The following is a 22,224-nucleotide window of genomic DNA, read 5'->3' as shown; positions in this document are numbered from 1 at the left end:
GCCACCTTGCTGCTCACCTCTTGCCTCAGCCCCAGCAGTGTGTGGCCCTCACGAGGGTCACCCTGCTACCTGCCAGGGTTTCCCCACGGAGGGAGAGGACCGCTAAAGCTTGCGGTTTGCCGCAGCTCCTCGCCCTTCTGCAGCCACCTTAGCGTGCGAATGGAGGGGGCATCCTGGGGTTATCTTAACTTTTCATGGGGAAGAAGGGATAGATAGTGTGAGCTGTATTTATGTTGCTTATATAGACGTTGGGAGGTGTCAGGAACCTATGGTTCAGAATCACCTGGAACTCAGTGGCACTAACTAGTACTTCTTGCTGATACCTAGCTGCCTTATTGTAGTTTTTGTCAGTAGCTCTCAAAGAAGAGCTGGGGGAACTGAGGCAAAGCAGGTCCACGGCCAGCATCACCCGGTGAGGTGTTTGCAGAGCTGGGGTGGAAGGGAAGTGCCCAGGGCTCTGAGGCTGCCCAGCGTTGCTGTCCCATCCCCTTTGCTATAGGAATCGCACGGGTAGCAGTGTGGGCAGGGAGAGATGGATGCTGCAGGGCTGGAGGTGGCCATGCAGCGGGATTCGTGCTGCAGGGCTGGGAAATGCAGGGAGCCGCAAGTGCCACCTGCGCTGCTGGTGGGCGATTCTCGGGGGGACCTTTGGTGCTGTATCCGAAAAGGTTTTGCGAGTAAGATATTTGTGTTGTTCTGTAGACGTGGAAAAACTGGTCTCCCGCTAAGGTTTGGGCTTTGGCATGTGTGTTAGGCTGCACATTAAGCCGTCTGTGGCAAAATTTTGGAGAATGGAGGATTTTTGCAGCTGTCCCATGTATGCAGCTCTCGTGCACCAGGGGGTCAGAGCCTTGGGTTGAAATCCACGGGGCAGTGAAGTCACTGGGAAATTTTGTGCCATTGACTTCAGTATGGGCAGGATTTCACTCTTACATTCTGACTCAGATCCATTTGAGAATGACTTTGTTTACATCAGAAAATAAGCGATGTTCGTACTTAGTAACTATAGGATGATTCAGATGCTGTAAAGACACAAAGGTGGCATTTACTTCTGCCTGTATAGTGCTTCTCAGGTGAAACCTTTGCATTTAAGACAGCAAAATAAATTTCCCAAATAATAATAATAACAAACAAGAATTACCATTGCTTTATTTAATGACACCATATGTTAAAAGAGAAAATTCTTTGGATTTAATCTTCCTTTTTTCTATTTTGCATTATTGGGTGAGTTCTTAATAGGAATATACTAAATGTCTGCCTCAAAGAGCAGAAAGCACATTGCACAACAGGTACTTAATTCCTTTGCAGATTCATAAGTAGATAATTATATTTGTACATTCATTTATGGTAGCTGAACAAGTGACTTAAACTATATTTAATAGTATCTTGTTTGATGTTGCCACTTGTAAAATCATGAGATATGGTTAGAGGGTGAGGAGATGCACCGCGTCTTGACATGCAAGCTTGTGCCTGAACCGCACAGTGGTTAATTGTGAGAACAAATCACAGATGAACCTGGCGCTGCGCTGCGGGAAGGCCCTCGACCGAGATGCTCTGTGTACTGGTTGAAGAGTATAGTGTTACACAGGCTGTGCGAAGCTTTGGGTGTTCAGGAGAGGGGTTTCTCCACATGTGAAGAAAAAAAATGTCTCTGCTGGTGTAACGGTGCTGTTCACACCCGCTCCACTCTTGCCGTGTCCTGGTAGCATGCTGCTGGGTGCGACCCTTGGAGGACCTCCTGCACAGTCTAGTCTGATCAATGCTGTTTTATTAAAGAAAAGCTGGTGATGGGAAAGTGGAAGTGTTTGCAGCTGAGAGGGTGAAGGAGCAGCGGGGCAGCTGTGAGCAGGGAAGGAGAAGCCCTGGCAGAGCTGACTGGCCCCGCTCGCCTTAGCGGTCTGTTCTTCCTTTTCTGTGGGCGCTAAATGCGTTACAGTCGGTAGCAGTGGGAGTGGCTGGTACCTGCACTGGTCACTGTCAAAACTCTAATGCTCGCGTTAACCAGTGCAACGTTTCAAGCAAGCCCGACTGCAGCTTCACCAAGTTCTCCCGGAGTTTGGCATAGGGGTGAACCTGTAGCTGTGAGCTACCATACAAAATTGTATCTGTTCATGTTCAGGGGTCAGTGATTCATCCACAGTTTCAACACAAAATTGTCTCTCACTTGTTCAGCAAGAAAGGAAACTTGCTGTTGCATCAACAGGGGATTAAGTTCTGACGTCCGGAGCTTGCTTGAACTGCCCTCCGCAGCCTGAGCCCCAGGAGGGCTGCAGGAGGGGAAGGGAACAGGTTACGCTTTTAACTGCGGTGTAGAAACACCAAGGGGGGAACGGGCGAAGGCTCAGCAGGCGGGGGATCTGGGGTGGTGGAGTTTGGAAGTTATCCTGGCGCATGATGGAAAACATGTGCCCTCAGCTGCACCGGTCGGGTGGTTTATCCTAACACGGGACTCGAGCTCAGGCTCGCGCTTTCCTGGGCATCCAGGTCATGAGAGCTGCTGCAGGTGTTCAGCAAGCTCCATCTCGGAAGGAATTCACCTGACTGGGCTGCTGCTGGTCTTACTGGGAGGCTGTCCCAGGCAGGGCACCCATGGAAAGCAGGCTGGGGCAGGAGGAGCTCCTGGGTGTGGTGCAGTCATTGTAGCAACCTTGATGGTACTAAGTACTTGCACATCTGGAGCATGAGAGAATTGGATGGGCTGGAGAGCCTTGTGTGCCTGCTGGGATGGTTGGTGTGCTACCCTGCAGGGTGTTATAGAGACTGGTAGGAGATGAGAAGCAGTGAGGCTCAGCCCTTGCTAGTCTCAGGATGAGGTTTCCCTTGTGAGAAGGTGTCTTACAAGCACCTCTGCAGTACTTTCCTGCTCTGGGGATGCTAAAATCTGTTCCCACTTCATGTCAGCATTTACCTTCTCCCCACTGGGATGCTCAGCAATTTTAATCTCCCAAGGGACTGGAGCCATAAGGAGCCACCTGAGCTTTGGCTTCAAGGGCAGCATTTCACTTGGATCTGGAGACCAAGAAGTCATGACCTAAAGTTCATAGAGAACCACAAATAGGATGTGGCTTCTTGGATTTGTGTGTACTTCCGAGTGACACCTTGTGGTCTGGGTGCAATGGGTTTTCCAGTGAAACCTGCACCTAAGTGACATCTCCCTGGAGACGAAATCCTTTGAGAAAAATCATCCATCAAGTCTGGCCTTGCTCGTTGCTGATGAACTCCAGCATCCATATCTGAAGCTGCTATTAAAGCTCTCGTCAGCTGTCACCCTGCGTTGGTTCTTCTCCAGATCTCTGTGTGAGTCCCTTCACAGAGGGACAGTGCCAGGGCTGGCACTGGTGCTGACATTACATTGATAGCCCTTGTTTTTATTTTTGCCCTTTGTAGGTTGCAGTCGTGGAGAGGGAGACTTGCATAAGTGGTTTTGTCTGCAATCTCCTTTCTCTTAAATAGAGAAACAAAATTTCTGCTTTGTGGGCAGGTTTGCTGAGAACTCAGGGTGTGCTCCCCAGACCGTGGCTGGAACAGTGACTTGTGTCCATCACACGAAACAGCAGAAGGAAATGCTCTGTGTGGAGCCGCTTCCCAGGAGCCAGTTCTCTGCACAAGGGTCTGCGTGTCACCTCCTGCTCTGGTTGCTGCTGAAATGGCTGAATATTTGTCCCGTGAGTGGAAGTGCCTGCGACCCCCCTGCTCGGAGGGCTGTGAATGATTGCAAAGAGCTCGGGCAGGGCAGGAGGGGCTGGAGAAACTGTTCTGCTGGAAGGGGCATGGGGGCACTTTTAATGAGCTGTGCAAAGAGCTTGTTCCAACAGCTTCTAATGAACTCAATGTCTACAGCCTCTTGGCTTGGTAACAGCTGAGGCAGCCAAATCTGCTAAAAGGAGCTCTGAGCAGGCAAATAGGGCCCAATGTCTTCAGAAAACAGACTTGACTTCCTCAGTGGCCATAGAGCAATTTAAAATTAACTTGGATGTAATGAGTCCTCCTGGTTAGAACAAGGAGACTTTAAGAACTTCCAGAAGAAAAATGACATTGCTTGCTCTTGAAAGCAAAGAACATGAACCGTCTCCAAATGAAGGCATTGTGGGGAAAGGGGGTGATGCAAAGGTAGGCGAGTGGGGTGGTGGGCTGGGAGCGGGGTGTCCTGGGAGGTGGAGGGGAGCTGGATCCTGGGCTGGAGAGCACGGCAGGAGCACGGGCGGGCAAAGAGGTGGCAGTCAGGAGAGCAGGCTGGCAGGCGAAATGAGTAGCCTGATTTCACGAATTTCATGCGTGAAGTCCATCTCTGTTATGTACGTGCTTGGTGACTTAGCAAGGCCAATTCCACATAACTGGGAGAAGCAATAATTAGTTAAAGGAGATGAGAGGAAGAACTTGAGAAAAACGAGGAAAAGGGGGTGATAACTGGAAGTAGGGTGACTACATTTTACCATGTGCACTGTGAGCTTCAGTCTGGAGAGAGGGCAAGCCTGGCGAAGAGCAAGCCAGCACAGAGGAAGCAAAAGCAGCCATACTTGGGGGAAAAGAGAAGTTGACAAGAAGCAATATTAACTGAAAGTTAAGAACCATATAAAATATGAAAAGGGATGTGAAAGAACTGAGGAAGAAATCCCTGGGCAGGGTGTTGAGGGTGATGAGAGGTGTTTCGAGTGTGTGGCACAAAAGGAGTCTGATCCATGGTGTTCTGTTGCCAGATGGACGATACAGAAAAAGCCATAGTCAATGAAGCATTTTTGTTCTGTACTCAGGAAAGGGCTAGTAGGACAGTCCTATATCAGAAGAAGCTGTCTGATAATGAAATATTTTTATTGTGACAGTAACTAAAGGGAAATGAAAATACTTGCATCCAACCGTGGTTACTTGAAAAACTACAGGTTTAGGCAACTTCCATACAAGAATTTTATAAGAGCTGCCTGAGGAGTTTTGTGAAGCAATAAACCAGGTGCATTTCTACAAGCCCCAGGGTAGAGGGAGGTCACCGGGGCTACTGACTGCAGGTCAGGCTCATCTGGAGTCCCTCTTGGGAAGCAGATTCCAAAAAAGGGCTGGAGATGGCAATATGTAATTAGTTGAACACAGCTACCAGACTGGCTACCCACAGCCGAGAAGGTTAATGTGATATTGTGTGTATTATGGACACGTGAAATTTGAGCAAGAGCAGTGAGGATCTACCAGGCTGCTATTTGCTGAAGTTCTGGCTTTCACCAGAACGCCCTTCCAGTCTGGCTTCCACAGCTCAGAAATGGTTTTGACAAATTGGAGAAGTCTCAGAATGAGTAAAGGACTGGAAAACAGGCCGTGTGATGAAAGGCTGTGGGAGCTCAACCTATTTCTTTCAAAGAATAAAAAGGCGAGGAGTAACTTGATCACTACATTGAAGGTGCATCCATCACGAGCAGAGTTTGGATAAGGGCAGCCCAGGCTAAGGCATAAAGGAGGAGCATATAAGAAGATGCAAAGGACTGAAGCTGGCAGATTCAGATTATCACAACATAATTTTAACAGGTTAATTAATAATAGGAACGGCTTACTAAACTTGTGGTGGGTTCACTATCACTGAAAATGTTTCTTTTTTTTTTTTCTAATCAAATGTGGTGGATCTATCTTAGAAACAAAACCAAACCCTGCTGCTGAAATGGAGATTCAAAAGGGGAGCCCTGTTAATCTCACCCAGGGTGTCAAATCATCACACTGTGCTGTTTTAGCTTCACAGTCCATGACTGTTTGAAGATGTAGGATCTATTGCTGCCTCCAAGAGAAGGTGTGAGCCTCAGACCTCTGAGGCAGGGAGGATTTTCTCTCAGATGCCCATTTCATTTTTGTCATTAGTTCCCTACTTGATCTTGGTCAATTTGCCCGCTTGCCCTGAGCTTCAGCTGACCCATTTGTAAAACAGAGAAAATGATTCTGTTTTTCTGCCAACTACAAAATACTCCAAGAAGTTTAAATAAAAGTGTTTAATAAAGCTTTATGTCTTTTTAGCATAACTCCAGAGCAAAATATCTTCCCTGCAGCTCTTACAGCTTGTGCCCTGCGTTACTGACCCCTTTCTAGCCACTCTGCAAGTACCCAGTGGGAGCAAAACAACTCTGCTGGCAGGAAGGCTGGTAAACAGGGCTTGGTTTATGTCCAGATTACATAATGTTTGCAGGAGCTGGGTCAGGAGGAATCAGATTCACATATCCATCGCACTGGAGAACAGGCGGTGGGACTGAGATGGCCGGTAGCACGGTCACAGCTGCAAAGTGAGAACCGTCTGCGAGCGAGATGCCAAAAGCCACTGGTACTTTTTTGTACTGAATAGTTCTGAGTATCACAGATGGGATGTTCCTTTGTGATGGTAGCGGGATAAAAGGGCTTGAAAAGCTCCAGTTCCGGCCAAAATATCTCTTGGTATTGGGATTTTGGTCCTGGAGGGGCCCTGTCACCTGTCTGCCACTCGTTTGCCTGGTCATAGGGCGGAAGGGTGATGGGGAGAGCCTGAGTGGTGGCGATGAGGCTGTGATGACCATGTAACATGCAAACGTTGATGGAGAAAAACCAAAGCTCGGCAGTGCCAAGGTAGGGCTTCTTCGAGTGCTGGGTCTGTCTGGTGGGGAGGCTGTGGGCGCTGGGCAGGCGGCACTGGGCTGCCTAGGAGCCACCTGGGGCTGGTGGAGTACAAGGTCCAGCTGAAGCTCTTGATGTCCCCGGTCAGGTTGGCGGTGGGGACTGGTGGCTTGTGCACGCCTGTGACTCGGTGCTACGCCTGAGCGAGCCAGTTCGCCTTATCTGACTGACGTTCCCTGCCAGCACCTCCTTTCCCTGGGGCACCTCGTCGGCCCTTCCAGGAGACCTCCTGCTCCCCCCAGCTCTCCTGCCCACGGGAGACTACCCTGTGGCTTGGCTTCCTCTGCCGTAGCTCAGCAGGTCCCCCAGCGTGGAAAATCCCCCGTGCTTTCAGTGCAGTGAGACAGGATCTGTGTCTGGAGGGGCAGAGGTCATTCCCGGGGCTCTTGAGCAACAGGAAAGAGAGCTGCTGTAGTCCAGAGCCACCAAGCACTTGCCTGGAAATCATTAAATGGTTATAAAATTAACCCAATCACAAGACCCATTTTAAAGTTCATATGTGCTACCATTTTTCCCCCTGAACTTTGATAGACTTATTTTGAAAAAAATAAAAACAAAGCCGCAGGGAGGTGAGAGAAGTGGAAGGAGTCTGACAGGGACACAGCAGAGGGATCGGAGGATAGAGATCATGTGTGGGTGATGGTGCTGCGCGCGACGGCGTGGGCAGCCGCGGCCAGCTCCCTAAAAGACCATTCTTCCGACATTTGTTAGCGTTTATTGTTTGCATACTAATCAAACTTGCTGGGCACCAGGAGCATTAATTAATTAACATTTGCAAGATGTCTTGAAACCAAAAACCTTTCAATTTTATTTAGAGTTTGGTTCAATTTTTTATTAATGGTTTTATTCTTTTTTATTCTGGGGAGTGCTTGCTCCAAATCTAAGTTATTCTGAAGTGGTCTTGTTCTGTTTTTGTTCAATGATTGCCCTATCTTATGTGAAAAACTTGTTTGATATAGGTGCAATTTGCCCTCTTTTGGGGTAGAATAAGTTGGATAAACAATACTACAGCTTTCTTTTTAAAGTGGTTTGCTGTTGATCCATATAGATTTCAAAATTTTGGGAAAACCCTCCATACAGTAGTTTTCTGCCCTGTTTCAGTTTTACCCCTTGGCTTTTGCTCTTGTAATGAAGATTAGTTACTAAGTTCATGCTGTGTTTCATTGCAATGTTTTCCAGAACGTTTTCCATACACCAGAGAATAAATATCCCTTATTTATAATTGATTTCTAAATTGTACTCCAGCTATTTCATCAAGTCAACTAAAGCCTTCACTGATATGCTCTGATATCAAGGCATTGTTAAATATTTTCAGTTGCTCTACCCCTGTAAGAGGCAAAGTGTCATTATTTTGAAGTTGACTTTGGTGCAACTTTCCTTGCAGAAAACCGAAGAACATTTTGCCAGTGGGAGAAAAACAATATTTATATGGCCTTTAGAGATCAAATGGAAAAGGGCTTAATGAGAGCAAAGCTGCTTCTTTGCTGTATCAAAAGAGCCAGAGTAAAGACAAATTATCAGTTGCCATGGGAATGAAATCACTAATCTAGTGTGCAAACATTTTAAAACATGATTCTTTATTTTTGCAAAATTTAGCACTGCCAGGTTTGTTGCTCTGGTCCTGCTGGTTTGGAGGAGGTGAAGCGATGGGGAGCTCATGGGAGCTGCCAGGTGCCAGGGCTGAGCCCTGGGAACGGCAAGGGTTTACTTCACAGTGTCTTGTATGTCATTTTACCGGGATCTAAAATTAGGACTGCAAATGGTCTTTAAATTCAGATCTTGGGAACCTCACATGAAGTGGTGGCTGCTCTGTGATTAATGTGTTAAAAAATCAAAGCAAATTACTCTCAGTTCTGCGATATTTGTGTTTCCACGTGCACGGAAGCAGTGGAGCTTTACTAGCAGAACTGCTGGTGAAATGCAAAGCTTGAGTGCTAAAAGCAAATCAGAAAGTCGGTCGCTCTTGCCACTTTTCAAACACTCACTACAGATGTATTGAACGATAAATCCGTATTGGTTTCAATTCACTCAGCTTTATGCACCCAGCAGGGTGTCAGGGTAGATTCTGCTCTTTGGCTTTCTCAATAACCGTGGGCGTTTTTTGTCCTCAGTTTGTGGGTGTGTTACTGGGCTGGTGTCTGCTCCAGGAGCCCGGGGACGACCGCAGTCAGCTAAGGTCTGGAGTGAATTTTTTGCAGGTGGCCAGGCGAGTTGTGGCTCCGCTGTACCTGCTCTGTTGCCTTGCTGCGTGCTCAAATGCTGCAGCTGAGACCACGTTATCCCCAAAATGCAGCTCCACACAGTTCCCAGCCCGCGCTGTTCCCGACCCAGCCGCGGCAGGGAGCGGAGCCGTCATCTCCCTCACAAAAGCCCCAGCAAGCCTAGCCCCGGGTGCAGGGGAGGAAGGTCCAAGCGGAGGGACAGAGGTGCCTTTCAACCTGTAACAATTCAACCTGTTCAAGAAGCTGGAAAAGAGCGGTAAAATAAGTAGCTCTGTGGCTTCCAAATGACTCTCAGCTGTTATTTATAGTGCTTGTGGGCACTCTGCCCCGCGGTCGCTGACAATATCCCCGTTCAGCCCCGCCGTGGCCGAGCCCAGCTCCGCACTGGGCTCCCCCCTGCCACCCCCCCGGGGTTCTCCCCTCCTGGGCTTGGAGCCGTTCTCCTGACTTCTTTCCGTTGCTCGTTATTTCGGCCGTGGCTGCCATGACAAATGGCTTTGGTCTAGTTTGTCCAAACTCCTGGGCGGATGAATGAGTTCGCGCTGCGGCGCAGGGGCACTGGGTTTCTGCCAGCCTTGGCCGAGGCTGGGGCGATGCTGGGCATGGGCGAGCTCCCTGCCCTCAGGAAGCGCTGTGACACCGGGGCGCCTGATTTACTGATTTCCGTAGGGACTGGGATGGGTTGCCATGGAATGGTTTCTCACAGATCTCTTGGGAGACTCTGATCCAAGAAAAGAAACCTTTCTGTGTGCCTCCTATTGCAAGTGTGGGGACTTGATACATCCATCTGTCAAAGCTGTTTTTCCATAGCCATGCAAAGCACGGTCTGTGGAAGTTGGAGAGAAAGCACAAACACTAAGTGTAGCAGGGTCAGATATTGGGACACCTAAGGATGTTAGCAGCAGTGCCTGCTGAGGATTACCACCCTAATTCAACACGATGGGGCAGTTCCTACTCGCCAGAGCTTCCTTGGTTGATGCCCCAGTGCGCTGCCGCCCTGCAGCACATGGGAAGCTCAGGCAATCGAGGGGGATTTGGGTTTTGCTGTGGTCTCAGAGGATCAGCGTAAGTTCTGAACCCCTACACAGTGTAGGGGGGAAGATGTTGCACTTGATGGAAATGATTTTGGAGAAATACTGTATCCTTGAAGGAGTAATTGGTGCATTTTGCTTGTCTAGGTGTCTCCAAGTGAAAAGATATCTCTGTAATGCCACGTCTTACCTTTTGTCTCTCCTCCTTTTGCAGGAAGGAAGATGTCTCTATGTGATCCTGCTGATGGCCCTGTATTGGTGCACAGAGGCGCTGCCCTTGGCCGTGACGGCTCTGCTGCCCATCGTCCTCTTTCCCTTCCTGGGGATCCTCCCATCTAACAAAGTTTGCCCACAATATTTTTTAGACACCAATTTCCTCTTCCTCAGTGGTTTAATCATGGCCTCGGCCATTGAGGAGTGGAATTTACACCGCAGGATCGCGCTCCGGGTCCTCATGTTGGTGGGAGTCCAGCCAGCCAGGTGACTACGGGAGCAGGGGGACCTCCATGGGGGACGTGAGCTACAGGCGCTCGGGAAGCGGCTCTGCTGTGCCGGGCCAAGATGCGAGTGTCTCCCATACCAGGGGGCTGTCCACACCCCCTTTTCTCCAGCTTATTGAGTTTATTCAGCTGTTTGCCTTTGCTCAGAGGCCAGCAGAGCACAAGGAGAATCATTTGGTTCAGCTCCGTATTTGTGCTCCATCCAGTTACTGGATAGTCGCAGAAGTCCTTTTTGCTATTAGTTTTGTTATCCCTGCACATGAGCTTTTCTTCCTATAGCTATAATATATCAGACAACTTGCCAAACTGAAGAAATTCAGCTTTTCCTTTTTTCTCTCTTCCAGACTAATTTTAGGGATGATGTTGACAACGTCTTTCCTGTCCATGTGGTTAAGTAATACTGCCTCCACTGCTATGATGCTTCCAATTGCAAATGCAATTTTAAAAAGCCTCTTTGGGGAGAAAGACACATCTAAGGATATGAACAGGGAAAATGAAGAAAACCAAGGTAATTGAGACAGGGCAGTAGTATAAGCCAGCTGAGGTCTGCCATCAAATATGCCCCATTTTACTGACTTCACTGGCACAAGTACCAGGTTTCTTAGCTGCAGCTTGGTCTCAGTGCTGGTCCCATTTTAATACACACTTTATTACCGCGGTGGAAGAGTATTGGCATAAAACTCCTTTTTATCCTGCCCCTTCCTCATGTCATGCGGGAGGCAATGGTTATGAGTTGTCTGGCAAAAACAAGAAGCGGTGATGCCCAGCCAACCTGCTCCATAAACCTGCTGCTGGCACAAGTTAAAGTCCAGCTCTGTGGGCGTGGTGGTGATGGGATTCGTAGGGATGCCTTGCTGCGGGGATAGCCAGAGCCAGGGAGGGCTGTAGATAGTAAACTTGGGCAGATGAGTGCTATGGAATTGTGCGTTGCTGCAGGGACAGGCAAGGGACTGGCCAGGCAGCGAGAGCAGGGCAAGGGCGAGGACAACGGCCCCTCCGTGGCAGCACACAGGGCTGCCGTGGGCTCGTGGACAGGTGGGTTCTCCTCTTGTTTTCCTATTTGTTCCCCCACGAAACTGGAGCCTGAGATGGAGGAGAAAGGGAGGACAAAAGGGAAGGCTGGCAGGTTAAATAGCTATTTATAAAGTGCTTTGTGATTTCCCAGCTTGATGCTGCTGCTTGGTGGTGTTCCTGAGCAGGTCGTGGACAGGCTGGGTCAGGGGTGTGCAGTCAGATAAGGTCTTCCTCCAGCCCTCTCTTCACAAGTCATTTGCCAGGAGTTTGGACTTCTGGCAGATGGTGGTAAGAAACAGCAAAACATAAATGAAGTCATGAAATCCCCTTTGCAGCTATTACTGATAGTTAGAGCGGTAGTCACGGCTTCTCTTTCTTGCACTGATTAGTAATTCTTCTGCCCCTGTGATTTAAAAGCAATGGCTTTTTGGTTCCCACTGAGTCCTAAGGCAGAAAAATGAGTCCCCAGAAGAAGACTCGAACGTGTGCATACTCTAATAAAGATATAATTAATCATTCATCATTAATGTCTAGCAATCGTGAGATATTTGCACTCCAGGTTGCTTTATCACATTTGCTTTATGAATTTTTGACTGTTCACATCTATTAAAATCAACCCCACTGACCTTGCTATAATTTCTTATTCTGTAGAAGCATTGTGTTTTGTCAGTCTGCTTTTAACCTTCTTGACCCCATCCTCTGAAATGATTTGACTGTGTAGTTGTGACTGTAAATACGGTAGAGTTTGGGAACACATAAAATCAAGACCCCCGTTGTCCTAGACATTGGCAAGCACAAAATTAATGTCCTTGGCTCACAACGCTTACAGTGGTGAGAGAAGCCAGAAAAGGCAAAGGGAGAGGCATGCAAGTAGAAGAATGAATAAAGTGATGCTTTGTAAATATCATGTGATGGCGTGATGATGTATTTTTCTTTTGAGGTAGAGACTTATAAAAGTAATAAATACAAGTGAAGGAGGAGTCATCTGTAAAATGTACAACATCGAAACGCAGGTTTTCTTGTAGACTTTTTATTTGAACTTTAGTGTCCCAAGGTAGACTCATCCTTTTCTGTAACCTTTCTGAATGGATGAGAAAAGCTGAGTTCCTTGAAGGAAGCCCTAAACCTGAAGTCAGTCAAAGGCGGTGAAGCTGGTGTTACACCTAGGAGCGGAGACGTGAAGGTGAGCTTTCTGCAGGGGTTCCTGTCTGTCGGGTGTCATCTGCAGGCAGGGCTGGTTGCACATCTCCAGTGGGGCTGCTGCAGTTAGTTTTTTCACAGACCTGATGAAACCTGACTGAATGTAAGGAATGTGCGTTTGAGAAAAATTCGTAGTTTATTTAATTTTTATAATCTAACTGAATTGTAATCTGTGTTCCAAAAAAGACAGGCAGATTTATTTGCGGAGGGGACTGTATGTGGAAGCAAACTTTTACAATGGCATATGATAAGGTCAGTTTGCAAATCTGCTTGGTTATGCTTTAATAACACTGTAGTAGTGTCCAGGAGGCTAAAAAATACTTGGGTAGCTAAAAAAAAATTTAAAAATATATTAAAGAATATGTAGCATGTAAAAGCGTTTGATTTTCTGAAGAAATCTCAGCAAGTGTATGAAACCAGCTTTGTGAAGGGCTTTGCTTACACACACAGTGCCAGAATTAAAGTGATGTCTCTGATCAGTTGGTCACACTTTTTTGCTGATGAGAGAACCTCAGGGTTGCAATCACTTATGTCCATGCTCAGCCATGTGGGCAGCATGTTACAGATGAGTAAATAGTTGCATGCTTGTGTCATTGATAGCTAGAATTTGGTGTAGTGTTTTGTTCATTTTGATGCTATTGGCTACTGATGCAAGAACGCAGTTAGATGAGCTTTGGCGGCTGAAGTGCCAGCTGGTTCTGGTTGGTCGAAGCAGGGTTATAAATTGAACACCAACAGGCTTTTTTCAACTTCCAGAATTTTCCTTTCGGAGGTAGGTTATAGATTCCCTACAATTCTGTCTGACATCTCCAGCGATAGGTGTGTGACAAGCTGGAAACCACTGTGCTAGTGAGCCTGACCATCTCTCCTGCTCTCTGCCCACTAACCCATCATTGGCAATATTTCATTTCTCTGAGCAGCTTTGGTATCTCCAGGTAAAAATCACGAGAAAATATTTCCATCCTTTTTTTCCTGCATAGAGAATATCTTCTGCACATTCAAGATAAACTGCAGTCAGTGATTGAGGTGTCCCGTTGGGTCCCAGACCTGGAAATGATGTCTCTAAAGGGGCAGGTGGGAAATGTGTATTTTTGGACACGGCTGCCTGGTTTGGCTGCCTAACCCCAGCCCGTGCTGGCAGGGTATGGCCCCAGCACTGCTGCCTGCACCCCTCAGTGGGTGGAAATATTCCTTCTCAGGCCTTTTCAACTTTTCAAAAACAATAAAAATGTCATTAAAGCCAAACTTTTCTAGGACAACCCTTTCTGCCTCTAAGGTATATGGGGTATTGGGTGAAATGACCACTGAATCCTTCTCATACTGCTCTGTGAGAGGTGTGTACAGCCAGGTCCTACCTCAGTGGTCTCTGGCTTCTTCTGACTTACGGACCTGTAACAATTTTCAACTCCTTTTTACAAGTTCCATAGGAAAAGTTTGCTCTGCAGCAACTCTGGCTTTCCTTTGCACAGCTGCCTTTTGCAGACCTTCCTTGAGAGGTAACTCACAGGTGGTCCTGGCAAGATGGGATGGGATTTTGGGCTTAGCAGGGAAAAAAATTGAAAAATGTTAAGAGGTGGACTGAAATATGTCTCTTTGCAGAGCCAGCACTAGGCTTGAGTGGGATGGCAGTGGTAAGAGGCCTTGGGCTAAATGTGTTGGGGGATCAACAGTCAGCCATGGGTTAATCTTCGTCCTTCTAATTACATCCCTCCATCGCGTCATCGTTTGGATGAAAGCTCAGCATGTGTGCGTCCAAGCCAATTAACTCCAATTTGGTAAATTAGCGATGTGTAAAACATGACTTTGCAAAACTCCTTGGTTCACTGAGCTGGAACGAGCTGCGTGTCTTCAGCACACACGTGAGTGGGTCCAGAGACTTTGACCACTGGCCCTTCTCCATGCACTGCTGTCGGTCTCCAGTGCATATATGGGTAGAAGAGGATCATGGTTCGAACTGAGGAGGGGTGCAAGGAAATTTGGGGACTGATGGGGTGGCAGTGGCAGGAAGTGGGCTCTGCGCGCAGTGGTCCACAAAGCCCAGGGGGAGGTGCAGGGACACAGGTCTCTGGACCCAAAAATGTACAAAGAGCCCTGGGAAAGGCAGCAGCGGTGATGGGGAAGGGCTGCCTGGGCTGAAGGTGAATAAAACTCACAAGTGCTCCAGTCCTGAGGAGGACTATGGAAAAGGGGGTTTAATGGCACACCTCTACTCCCAGCCTCAAGAGGTCAAGCCACGAGCCAGAACTACAAATGCCACAAGCCTTAGTGTGAGATCTGGTAAAAAAGAGTGATTGTATTGCATTTATGTCTTTTGATTTCTGAATTCTCCCATATGTATGTGTGTGATAGAGTGGTGTGCATCTCCCAGTTTACTGCCAAACACAATACTGGTCATTCTGGTCAAATATACCCTTTCCCCAAGTGCTTCTGAGTCCCGCTCATGTTCCCTGTGTGGTGGTAAGGAGGACAGTGAGGCAGAGCCTGTGTGAAATACGCAGGAGGGTCCCTGGGAATGGGGTATGCAACAGAGTCCCCCCCCAGGGTGGCCCTAAACTTGTGTTGGGGACCGGTCTCTCAGCCTGCAGGGTCTGCCATTTATGGAGGGGATGATGGGCTTGGGAATGGTCCTTGCTGTGGGGGTAGATTTCAGAGGACCTGGTACGAAGCCTAATCCCCAAATGTGTCCTGCTCTTGTCTTTAAAGAGCGAGTTACAGCTTTACGGTGACTTTGCACTAGGTGTCTTCAGGGGGTAAAATTCTCATCCCTTGGGAACGGAGCTCTGCGGCAGGGAGTGCTCCTGCTGTACCTTGGGGAGCGTGCCTTACAGATACGTCAGGCCCAACAGTTTTTCTTCCTGAGAATGAGCTATGGTTACCCCCACAAAAACCCCCACCCCAAACCCATGACTCGATAAGGGACAACCTGAAACTCCTGGTCATGTTACAGGATCCCAGAGTCCAACCAGTGGCAGCAGTAGAAGGACCAAGCGCCTCTGGGTGTTGGAGGAGAAGCTGGGTGCTGCGGTGGGACCGGAGTGGTGACAGGAGGAGACGGGCTCGTTCATCCCCGCCGGGCGCTCCTGACCCCGTCCCCGTGGCATGAGCTCACCCTTTGTTTGCACAGGCCCTCCTCTGTAAATGGCAGTTGTTTCCTCCGTTCCTCTGTTTGGTTCAAGGAGAATTTTCTAGATGCTTTGAACTGTTTTAAAGTCCTAATCTTTCTTTTTCAGCATCTTTACAGCAGAATAAACTTTACACTGTACCAACTGAGATGCAGTTTCTGGCAAGTACTGAGGAGTAAGTTAACTATAAAGTTTGTATTAGCGAGTTGAGAGAGGAAATTATCCCCTGAGCTAGACCAAGCTTTAGGAATCTGAGATTCAATCATTGCAATGTTTTGATTATACCAAACGTCCCAATCACTAGCAGCCTGATGATAGAAACCCTCCTCTGTGTGTCCAGCGTCCCTCTGCATGTCCCGATCATTGCAGAGATTTTTCCAGCCACTCTGAAATGGTAGCCAGAGGTGTCTCCTGCTGGGGAATTGTGCCTTGGTTTTCTCGGGACCATCAAACGTGTGAAGCCGGTGATGTAAAACCCACCAAGATTTACACACTGGTGATGATCCTGCTTTGATAACCACGATGGGAAGGAAGCATCTTTTCAGGAACAGATGTTTCTTTCCTCTCAGTGCTATCAATTTTTTTTTTTCTTTTTAGCAGTTCTGTGGGCTTTATGCTAAGTGTTACAAGTTGCTGAGGGGCTGGGCAAGGCACACGCACCCTCAGCTCCTGCGGATGGGTGCTGAAGGTGCTCTGCCCTCTGCAAGGCTGCTGGTCCCGCCTGGCAGTTCACTGAGCAGACCCCTCTGCTGCACTGAGCTGCTTAGGTGTCCTTGAGGACAGTGTTAGCTTGGATTTCTAAAAACTGGGAATTTTCCTTCTGTCAAGGCTCTGAAGTGGTTGCGCTGTATTTAAACCAGGGCTTTCACCGGATTCTCTTTTGGACTGTTTTAAAGCAAAGATCTGACGGAGGAGAAGGAGGTTGCCAGTGATGCTCTCTCAGACTTAAAGAAGGAGGAGGAATACAAAACAAATATATGGAAAGGTTTCCTCATCTCAATCCCATACGCAGCCAGCATCGGAGGTACAGCAACGCTGACGGGAACTGCACCAAACCTCATCCTTCTGGGACAGCTGAAGAGGTATGGGAGGCCATCCTGGAGAGCCCTGTAAATCCTGCAAAACAGACGTGTTCTCCATCCCTGTAGGAAATCGCCTTCTGTGCCAAGAACTAGCTTGGAAAATTTATGCCCTTGACAACATTTTGGGAAACTTTGTGAGCAGATGAAAGCAGAGTGGTTCCATCAGCCTTAGCTGTAATAAGCAGGTTTCCAGCGTACCCAGCCAGGCTGCCAGCCAAACCAGCGCATTTCACCTTACCGATGCTCTTAATCCCATTGAATTTAATGGGACTTGACTACCTGCTTACAATTAATCTGGTAACTGTTGTGATGAAACAGACCATGTAGTGTTTTGTGAGCAATTATATCTGCCACTGTATGGTAGAAAGAAAATAAGGAACCTACTACTTCTGCCCTGTTTTCTTAGTCATTAAAGATGCCTCCTAAGTGGATGGGAACAGAGATTTATGCCATCCTAAGTGCCCGCAGGTATTTCTTAACTTTGCTAGCCTCCGCAGGTAGTACGTTCAGTCTCTCCTAGGCATGTACAGCATCCTTATGAGGTTCACGTCCAGACTCCCCAGCAGTTACTGTAGCAGGGATTAATCCTGGGTGTTGAGGAGTATCATTCTGTGAAAGTATCGGCCCATCTGGAGAGAGATTTTCCGATCTTCCCTTGCAGGCTTGCCCAGCTGGGTGCCTGAGCTGTGGGTGGCAGGGTGCCCTGTCAGGTTGCCCTGATCTGGGCGCTCCCCAGATCGCCTCGTGCCCAGATAACTGCTAGCGCACGCAGAGGAATAGGTTTTAAATGCACACCGGCAAGTTTGTGGGATATTTTGCTGCTGATTTCAGATGTTTGTTTACCCTTAAATTGAAGGGTTGTTTTCCCTTCTTGCATTAACTTGATTTTTCCCGTTTGCTTAGTTATTTTCCAGAATGTGATGTGGTGAACTTTGGTTCTTGGTTTATGTTTGCATTTCCTTTAATGCTGATTTTTCTTCTCCTGGGATGGCTATGGATCTCCATCCTGTATGGAGGAATTAACCTGAGGTATGTTTATATTCCCTGTACGTGTACGTAGTCTGGTTATACCAGCATTGTGAAATACGTGTTCATCACGATTCTCATACTAAATCTATGATATCACCCAGGATCACCTCCTGGATGGTGGGGGGTTTCATAACTAACTTCACGATGTTCCTGCTGTAACAAGTCCTCTATTTTTAAGAAGCTGATATGCAGCAGGAAGGTTTTAAAGATATCTCATAGTTACATACGCTTTATCTAACTGAAATACATACATGTACAGAGTATGTATTATATATTCATTCAGATAAACATACAATTTTTCAAGGTTGTTTTACTGCCTGACCTGGGCCTATGGAGGTCAGTGGCAGATTTTTATTGACAGAAGGGAAAGCAGGATCAAACTTTGAAGACCAGCATGAAATCTTGGTTCCCTTGGCATTAGTAGCAAAAATCTCCTAGAACATAAAAGAGCCAGGATTTGTTCCTGGGGCAGAAACTTGGGTTTGGAACAGATCACTTCACAACAGGGCTTAATTTTACAACGACGTGTTAATCTGTAACTGAGAATAACATGTTTTTCCGGTAAATCTTTGCTGGATACATGCAAGCCCTAGTGTACACTAGTACCCTAGCTGCAAATGGTTGCAGCATTGCCATGCTGGTTCATTTGGAGCCCTTTTTCCCCCCTGCACACTTTCATATGTGATAGTAACAAGCTCACAGTCCTGCTTCCTCCAGGGACCATACAGAATTTCTAATATTTATAGAAGTCTTTAATTGTTATTTTGAGTTAAAAATGCAAATAGAAGGGGGGGTGGGGAAGAGAACAGGTGTCCAAATATTTACATTGTCTCAGAGACAGGAAAAAATCAATGGGAAAGTTTAAATCCAGAAAATGCCAAACGCCAGTCCTTAAATTGCTCGTGGGGCTTCACGGGAGGCTCCGCGTGCTGCTGTGGGATGCTCTGCCGGCTCGCAGCCGCTTAGACCTGCGCTGCTCTACGTAGCGTGCCCAGGGCTCGCGGGATGCGGAGCCTGAATTCCTGCGTCCTGCGGGAGGGTTGGGGCACGGCCCCGGCGTCCTGCCGGCACGGCCCCGGACGATCAGGTGAGGGAAGAGGTAGCTATGCTGGCCAAAGCCCCTGGCGAAATGCGGAATTGCTCTTGTGCTCGGAGAACGTGATGCTTTTTGTTTTGTTTGGCTCGTCTCTGTCAGCACGAAGCCCGGCTTTATTGGGATAGCTGGGCCGGCGCAGATACCAGTATTCCCCAGGGGCGAGGTGCCTCGGAAGAGCTGTTGCAAAGCTGGACAAGTACGGCCGAGTGCCTGCAGGAGTTTGTTGGGCTGCTTTGACTGTAACAGCTCGGGGATAGTGGCTGGACTTTCTATGTGTGCAAGTCCTCGGTGTTTGCAGCACAGTACAGGCAGGTGGGCATCGCTGCAATAGCAGGTCGGCTTTGCTTGAGTCCAAAAGACATTAAAAGGCTTAGGTGTAGGCTGGCTGAGCTGAGCTGAATCTGCTGTGAATAACACCCTACAAAAAATAAGAAATTGAAGGGCCAGGTATGTCTATTTGAGGTTGAGGAACTCTGAATGATCAACCATTCATCCACGCAGAAGATCCAGCCACGATATCCCTTTGAAACAGTGAACGAGTTAAGGAAGCGTGGGCACGGGGGGCCAGATGGATGCATCTGGTACAGAAAGTGGGGGTTTGTAGGCTTAATCAAGGTCACAGTCAGGGTTAGAAACCAGGTTCAGCGGCATGGGATGTGATGGGAGGTGAAGTGTGAGATACGAATATATCATTTGTATGCACATACTACAAAGGAGCAAACTGTGTGTGCAGTCAGTGTGGGCGGGCTAAGAGGCTTCGCCAGAAGCACATTAACATTCCTGGCCAGTTAGAAATTCTTCACATTTTTGTTGATCCTCAGCAGCATCCTGGGATCACCCAGGAAATTGCAAGTGACTTGAGAAACGAGGGGACAGATTCGTTTTCCATGTCAGCCTCTTCCTAGTTCTGCCCAAGTAGGTATCTGCTAGAGATGAGGAAATCCTGCAATGTTGGGACTTCCTTTTGGCAATCACAGCCCATGCTGGAGGAAACAGTTTAGAACATAAGCGAGACGAAACTTCCTAACCTCTGCAGGGTCTCCTTTGTATGAATGCAGAGAGAAAGGATATATAAAGTAGGGCTTTATTGCCTGTCTCTGCACCAGAGACCTTCATCATCAGTCTTCATGATTTGAAGATAATGCAAACTGAGCCGCCGGAGATGTGCAGCTCTAAAACTTGCAGAGCAGGCACTGGAGAAGTACACTGATGCGTGCATATGCTGCATTAGAAAATGCAGCATTTACGGTTGTGTCAGGTATGTTTGAAGCATGTAAAGGTATAACTGTGTTTCTTGGCAGGGGCTGGAGAACAAAAAAGTCAAATATAAGAGTGGATGCAGAAGCCCGAGCCAGAGAAGTGATAAAGGAGGACTATCGGAAACTGGGTCCAACAAAGTGAGTCATAAAGTCGGGACTGAAATGAAAAAGAAATCAAGTGGGTTGGAAATGTCTTGTCTTAAGAGTGGAGAACTGGAGGAAATGGAGTTTTTTAGAAGAAAACGGAATAGATGTTTCCACTCAGAGGGTTTGTAACCTGCTGAAGTTTGCTTTTTGCACGCTCCAGCCTCTCCACCTTCGCTAACAGGAATAACTGCAAATAGCAGCTTGTACTCAAATCTTCTCAAGAACAAAGTTCGTATTATAGAGTGAATTCATGCTGGGTTGTTTAATTACTGTTTGTAATTTTTCTACTCCAGGGACAAAAACAATCCTGTGTGCGTTATGTTCTAACCAACGCAGGCTGAATTTTTGACGGTTTGTGCATACCTGTTGTGCGAAGCAGGAAGCATTTGCTGAGAAGGCTGATGAATCATATGATAGATATGAATCACATGGATTGTGGATATACTTTAAGAAAGCTTAATAGCCGCTCAAAGAAAGTATATGCAAAGAAGTCACATCCATGCCATGGAATACATTATTTTTTCTGAATAACTCCTTCAACTGTGTTAGTCAGATGAAGAAAGAATAAGACACTTGTAGCTTCTTATTGTAGTTTTATCAAAGGTCTTGTCTTATGGAAAAAGCTTGGTGCAAATTGCAGTGATGAGGATCATATTTTGGAGAAAGGAACCAGCAGAAAGAAACATGAGTTTTAGACTTATGAGAAATGCCAAAAAAGGGGGAAGCAGGAAAAGTTGAGTGTCTCCAAGAATCAAACCCTAGGTATGTCCAACCAGCCACTGATATTCTGGGCAACCAGGGCTCATGAAGGTTTTTGAAACTGTAGGTCTTAACCTTAAATGGTCTGTGTTTCTCCATCTGTAAAATAATATTTTCATACTCACGGCGATGCTGTGAAGATTCAGCGATGTTTGTGTCATGCTATCGACATTGTAATTATTGCTGTTGTGTGGAAAATGGAGTGGTTCTTCAAAGACAATTGTCTGTGCCTGTGCTGTAAATGAAAGAAATTGGTTTATTTGTTCCATTCAGTACATTATCGAGCAGCCTGCAAAATGTCTCTGAAAGAATCAAAGTCCCACTGTGAGGTCTAGGACTGAGAAAGTCCATTAAGCCATGCTCTACCAATTTGATTAGCAACCCCATAACTTAAAATCAATGCAAGTGGCCTCTTCCCAATGGTTTAAATGCCCTTCCTTGTGCTCAGAGAGATTTTACACAGTGTTTTGAGGCATTGTATTGGTTAAATCTTGACTCCACTGGAGTCAAGCCTGACTTAGCGAATGATATTGCCATTTCCCCTGCTGTTTGTCATGTGTCTAAGGGATACCATTTAGGTTTTGACCTTGAAGTTTGTTCCTGCTGTCTCATATATAATTTGAATCTCAGCCGTCCTTTTACATTGCTTGAACTGGAGTGAAGCCATCCTTAGCTGACCGTGTCTTAGGGACATCCCAGAGGGCAGAGGTAAGGGGAATGACCATGAGAAGCTGCTTGGCCCTTCCTCTCTGCCGTACCCAGAGGATCGACCTTGCATACAGCTGTTGTGACATCTGGTCTGGGCATTCCTGATGTCCATCTTGCCTCTCCTTAATGTCTTCCAATAAGAGATAATTGCTGGCAAGTATCAATATTTGCAAATGGATTTACAATATATTCCAATGTTTTACTGTGGTTATTTTAAGAAAACCAGCCTAACTTCTCAACCAAGCTGCTGCAGCCTGAGCTCAATACTTGTCCTAGCTTGGATCCACCCCTTTAGCACATCAACATTGTAACTGCGTTTCTTTTCATTTTAGGTTTGCAGAACAGGCAATTTTCTTCTTCTTCTGCATGTTTGCGATAATGCTTTTCTCCAGGGATCCCAAATTCATTCCAGGTTGGGCAAGCTTGTTTGCACCAGGGTAAGA

The 22,224-nt window shown here is 47.2% G+C and overlaps 2 protein-coding genes across 3 annotated transcripts in view; one reads left to right on the top strand and one right to left on the bottom strand.

Annotated features, from left to right (window-relative positions):
* Positions 1 to 22,224, bottom strand: part of SLC2A10 (solute carrier family 2 member 10) — a 207,278-nt gene that overhangs the window by 21,864 nt on the left and 163,190 nt on the right. The window lies entirely within an intron of this gene.
* Positions 1 to 22,224, top strand: part of SLC13A3 (solute carrier family 13 member 3) — a 28,425-nt gene that overhangs the window by 542 nt on the left and 5,659 nt on the right. Inside the window, exons 2-8 of one of the 2 annotated variants that reach the window (XM_075517371.1) lie at positions 10,080 to 10,345; positions 10,710 to 10,873; positions 15,810 to 15,876; positions 16,598 to 16,783; positions 17,687 to 17,812; positions 20,210 to 20,305; positions 22,114 to 22,218. In XM_075517371.1, the coding sequence (XP_075373486.1) occupies positions 10,080 to 10,345; positions 10,710 to 10,873; positions 15,810 to 15,876; positions 16,598 to 16,783; positions 17,687 to 17,812; positions 20,210 to 20,305; positions 22,114 to 22,218 (1,010 nt within the window). The remainder of the gene's footprint in view (positions 1 to 10,079; positions 10,346 to 10,709; positions 10,874 to 15,809; positions 15,877 to 16,597; positions 16,784 to 17,686; positions 17,813 to 20,209; positions 20,306 to 22,113; positions 22,219 to 22,224) is intronic. The other variant, XM_075517372.1, reaches the window with a different exon arrangement.

Source organism: Mycteria americana, chromosome 14, assembly GCF_035582795.1.
Source record: "Mycteria americana isolate JAX WOST 10 ecotype Jacksonville Zoo and Gardens chromosome 14, USCA_MyAme_1.0, whole genome shotgun sequence".
Classification (NCBI taxonomy): Eukaryota; Metazoa; Chordata; class Aves; order Ciconiiformes; family Ciconiidae; genus Mycteria; species Mycteria americana.
This window is presented reverse-complemented; position numbering and strand designations above follow the sequence as displayed.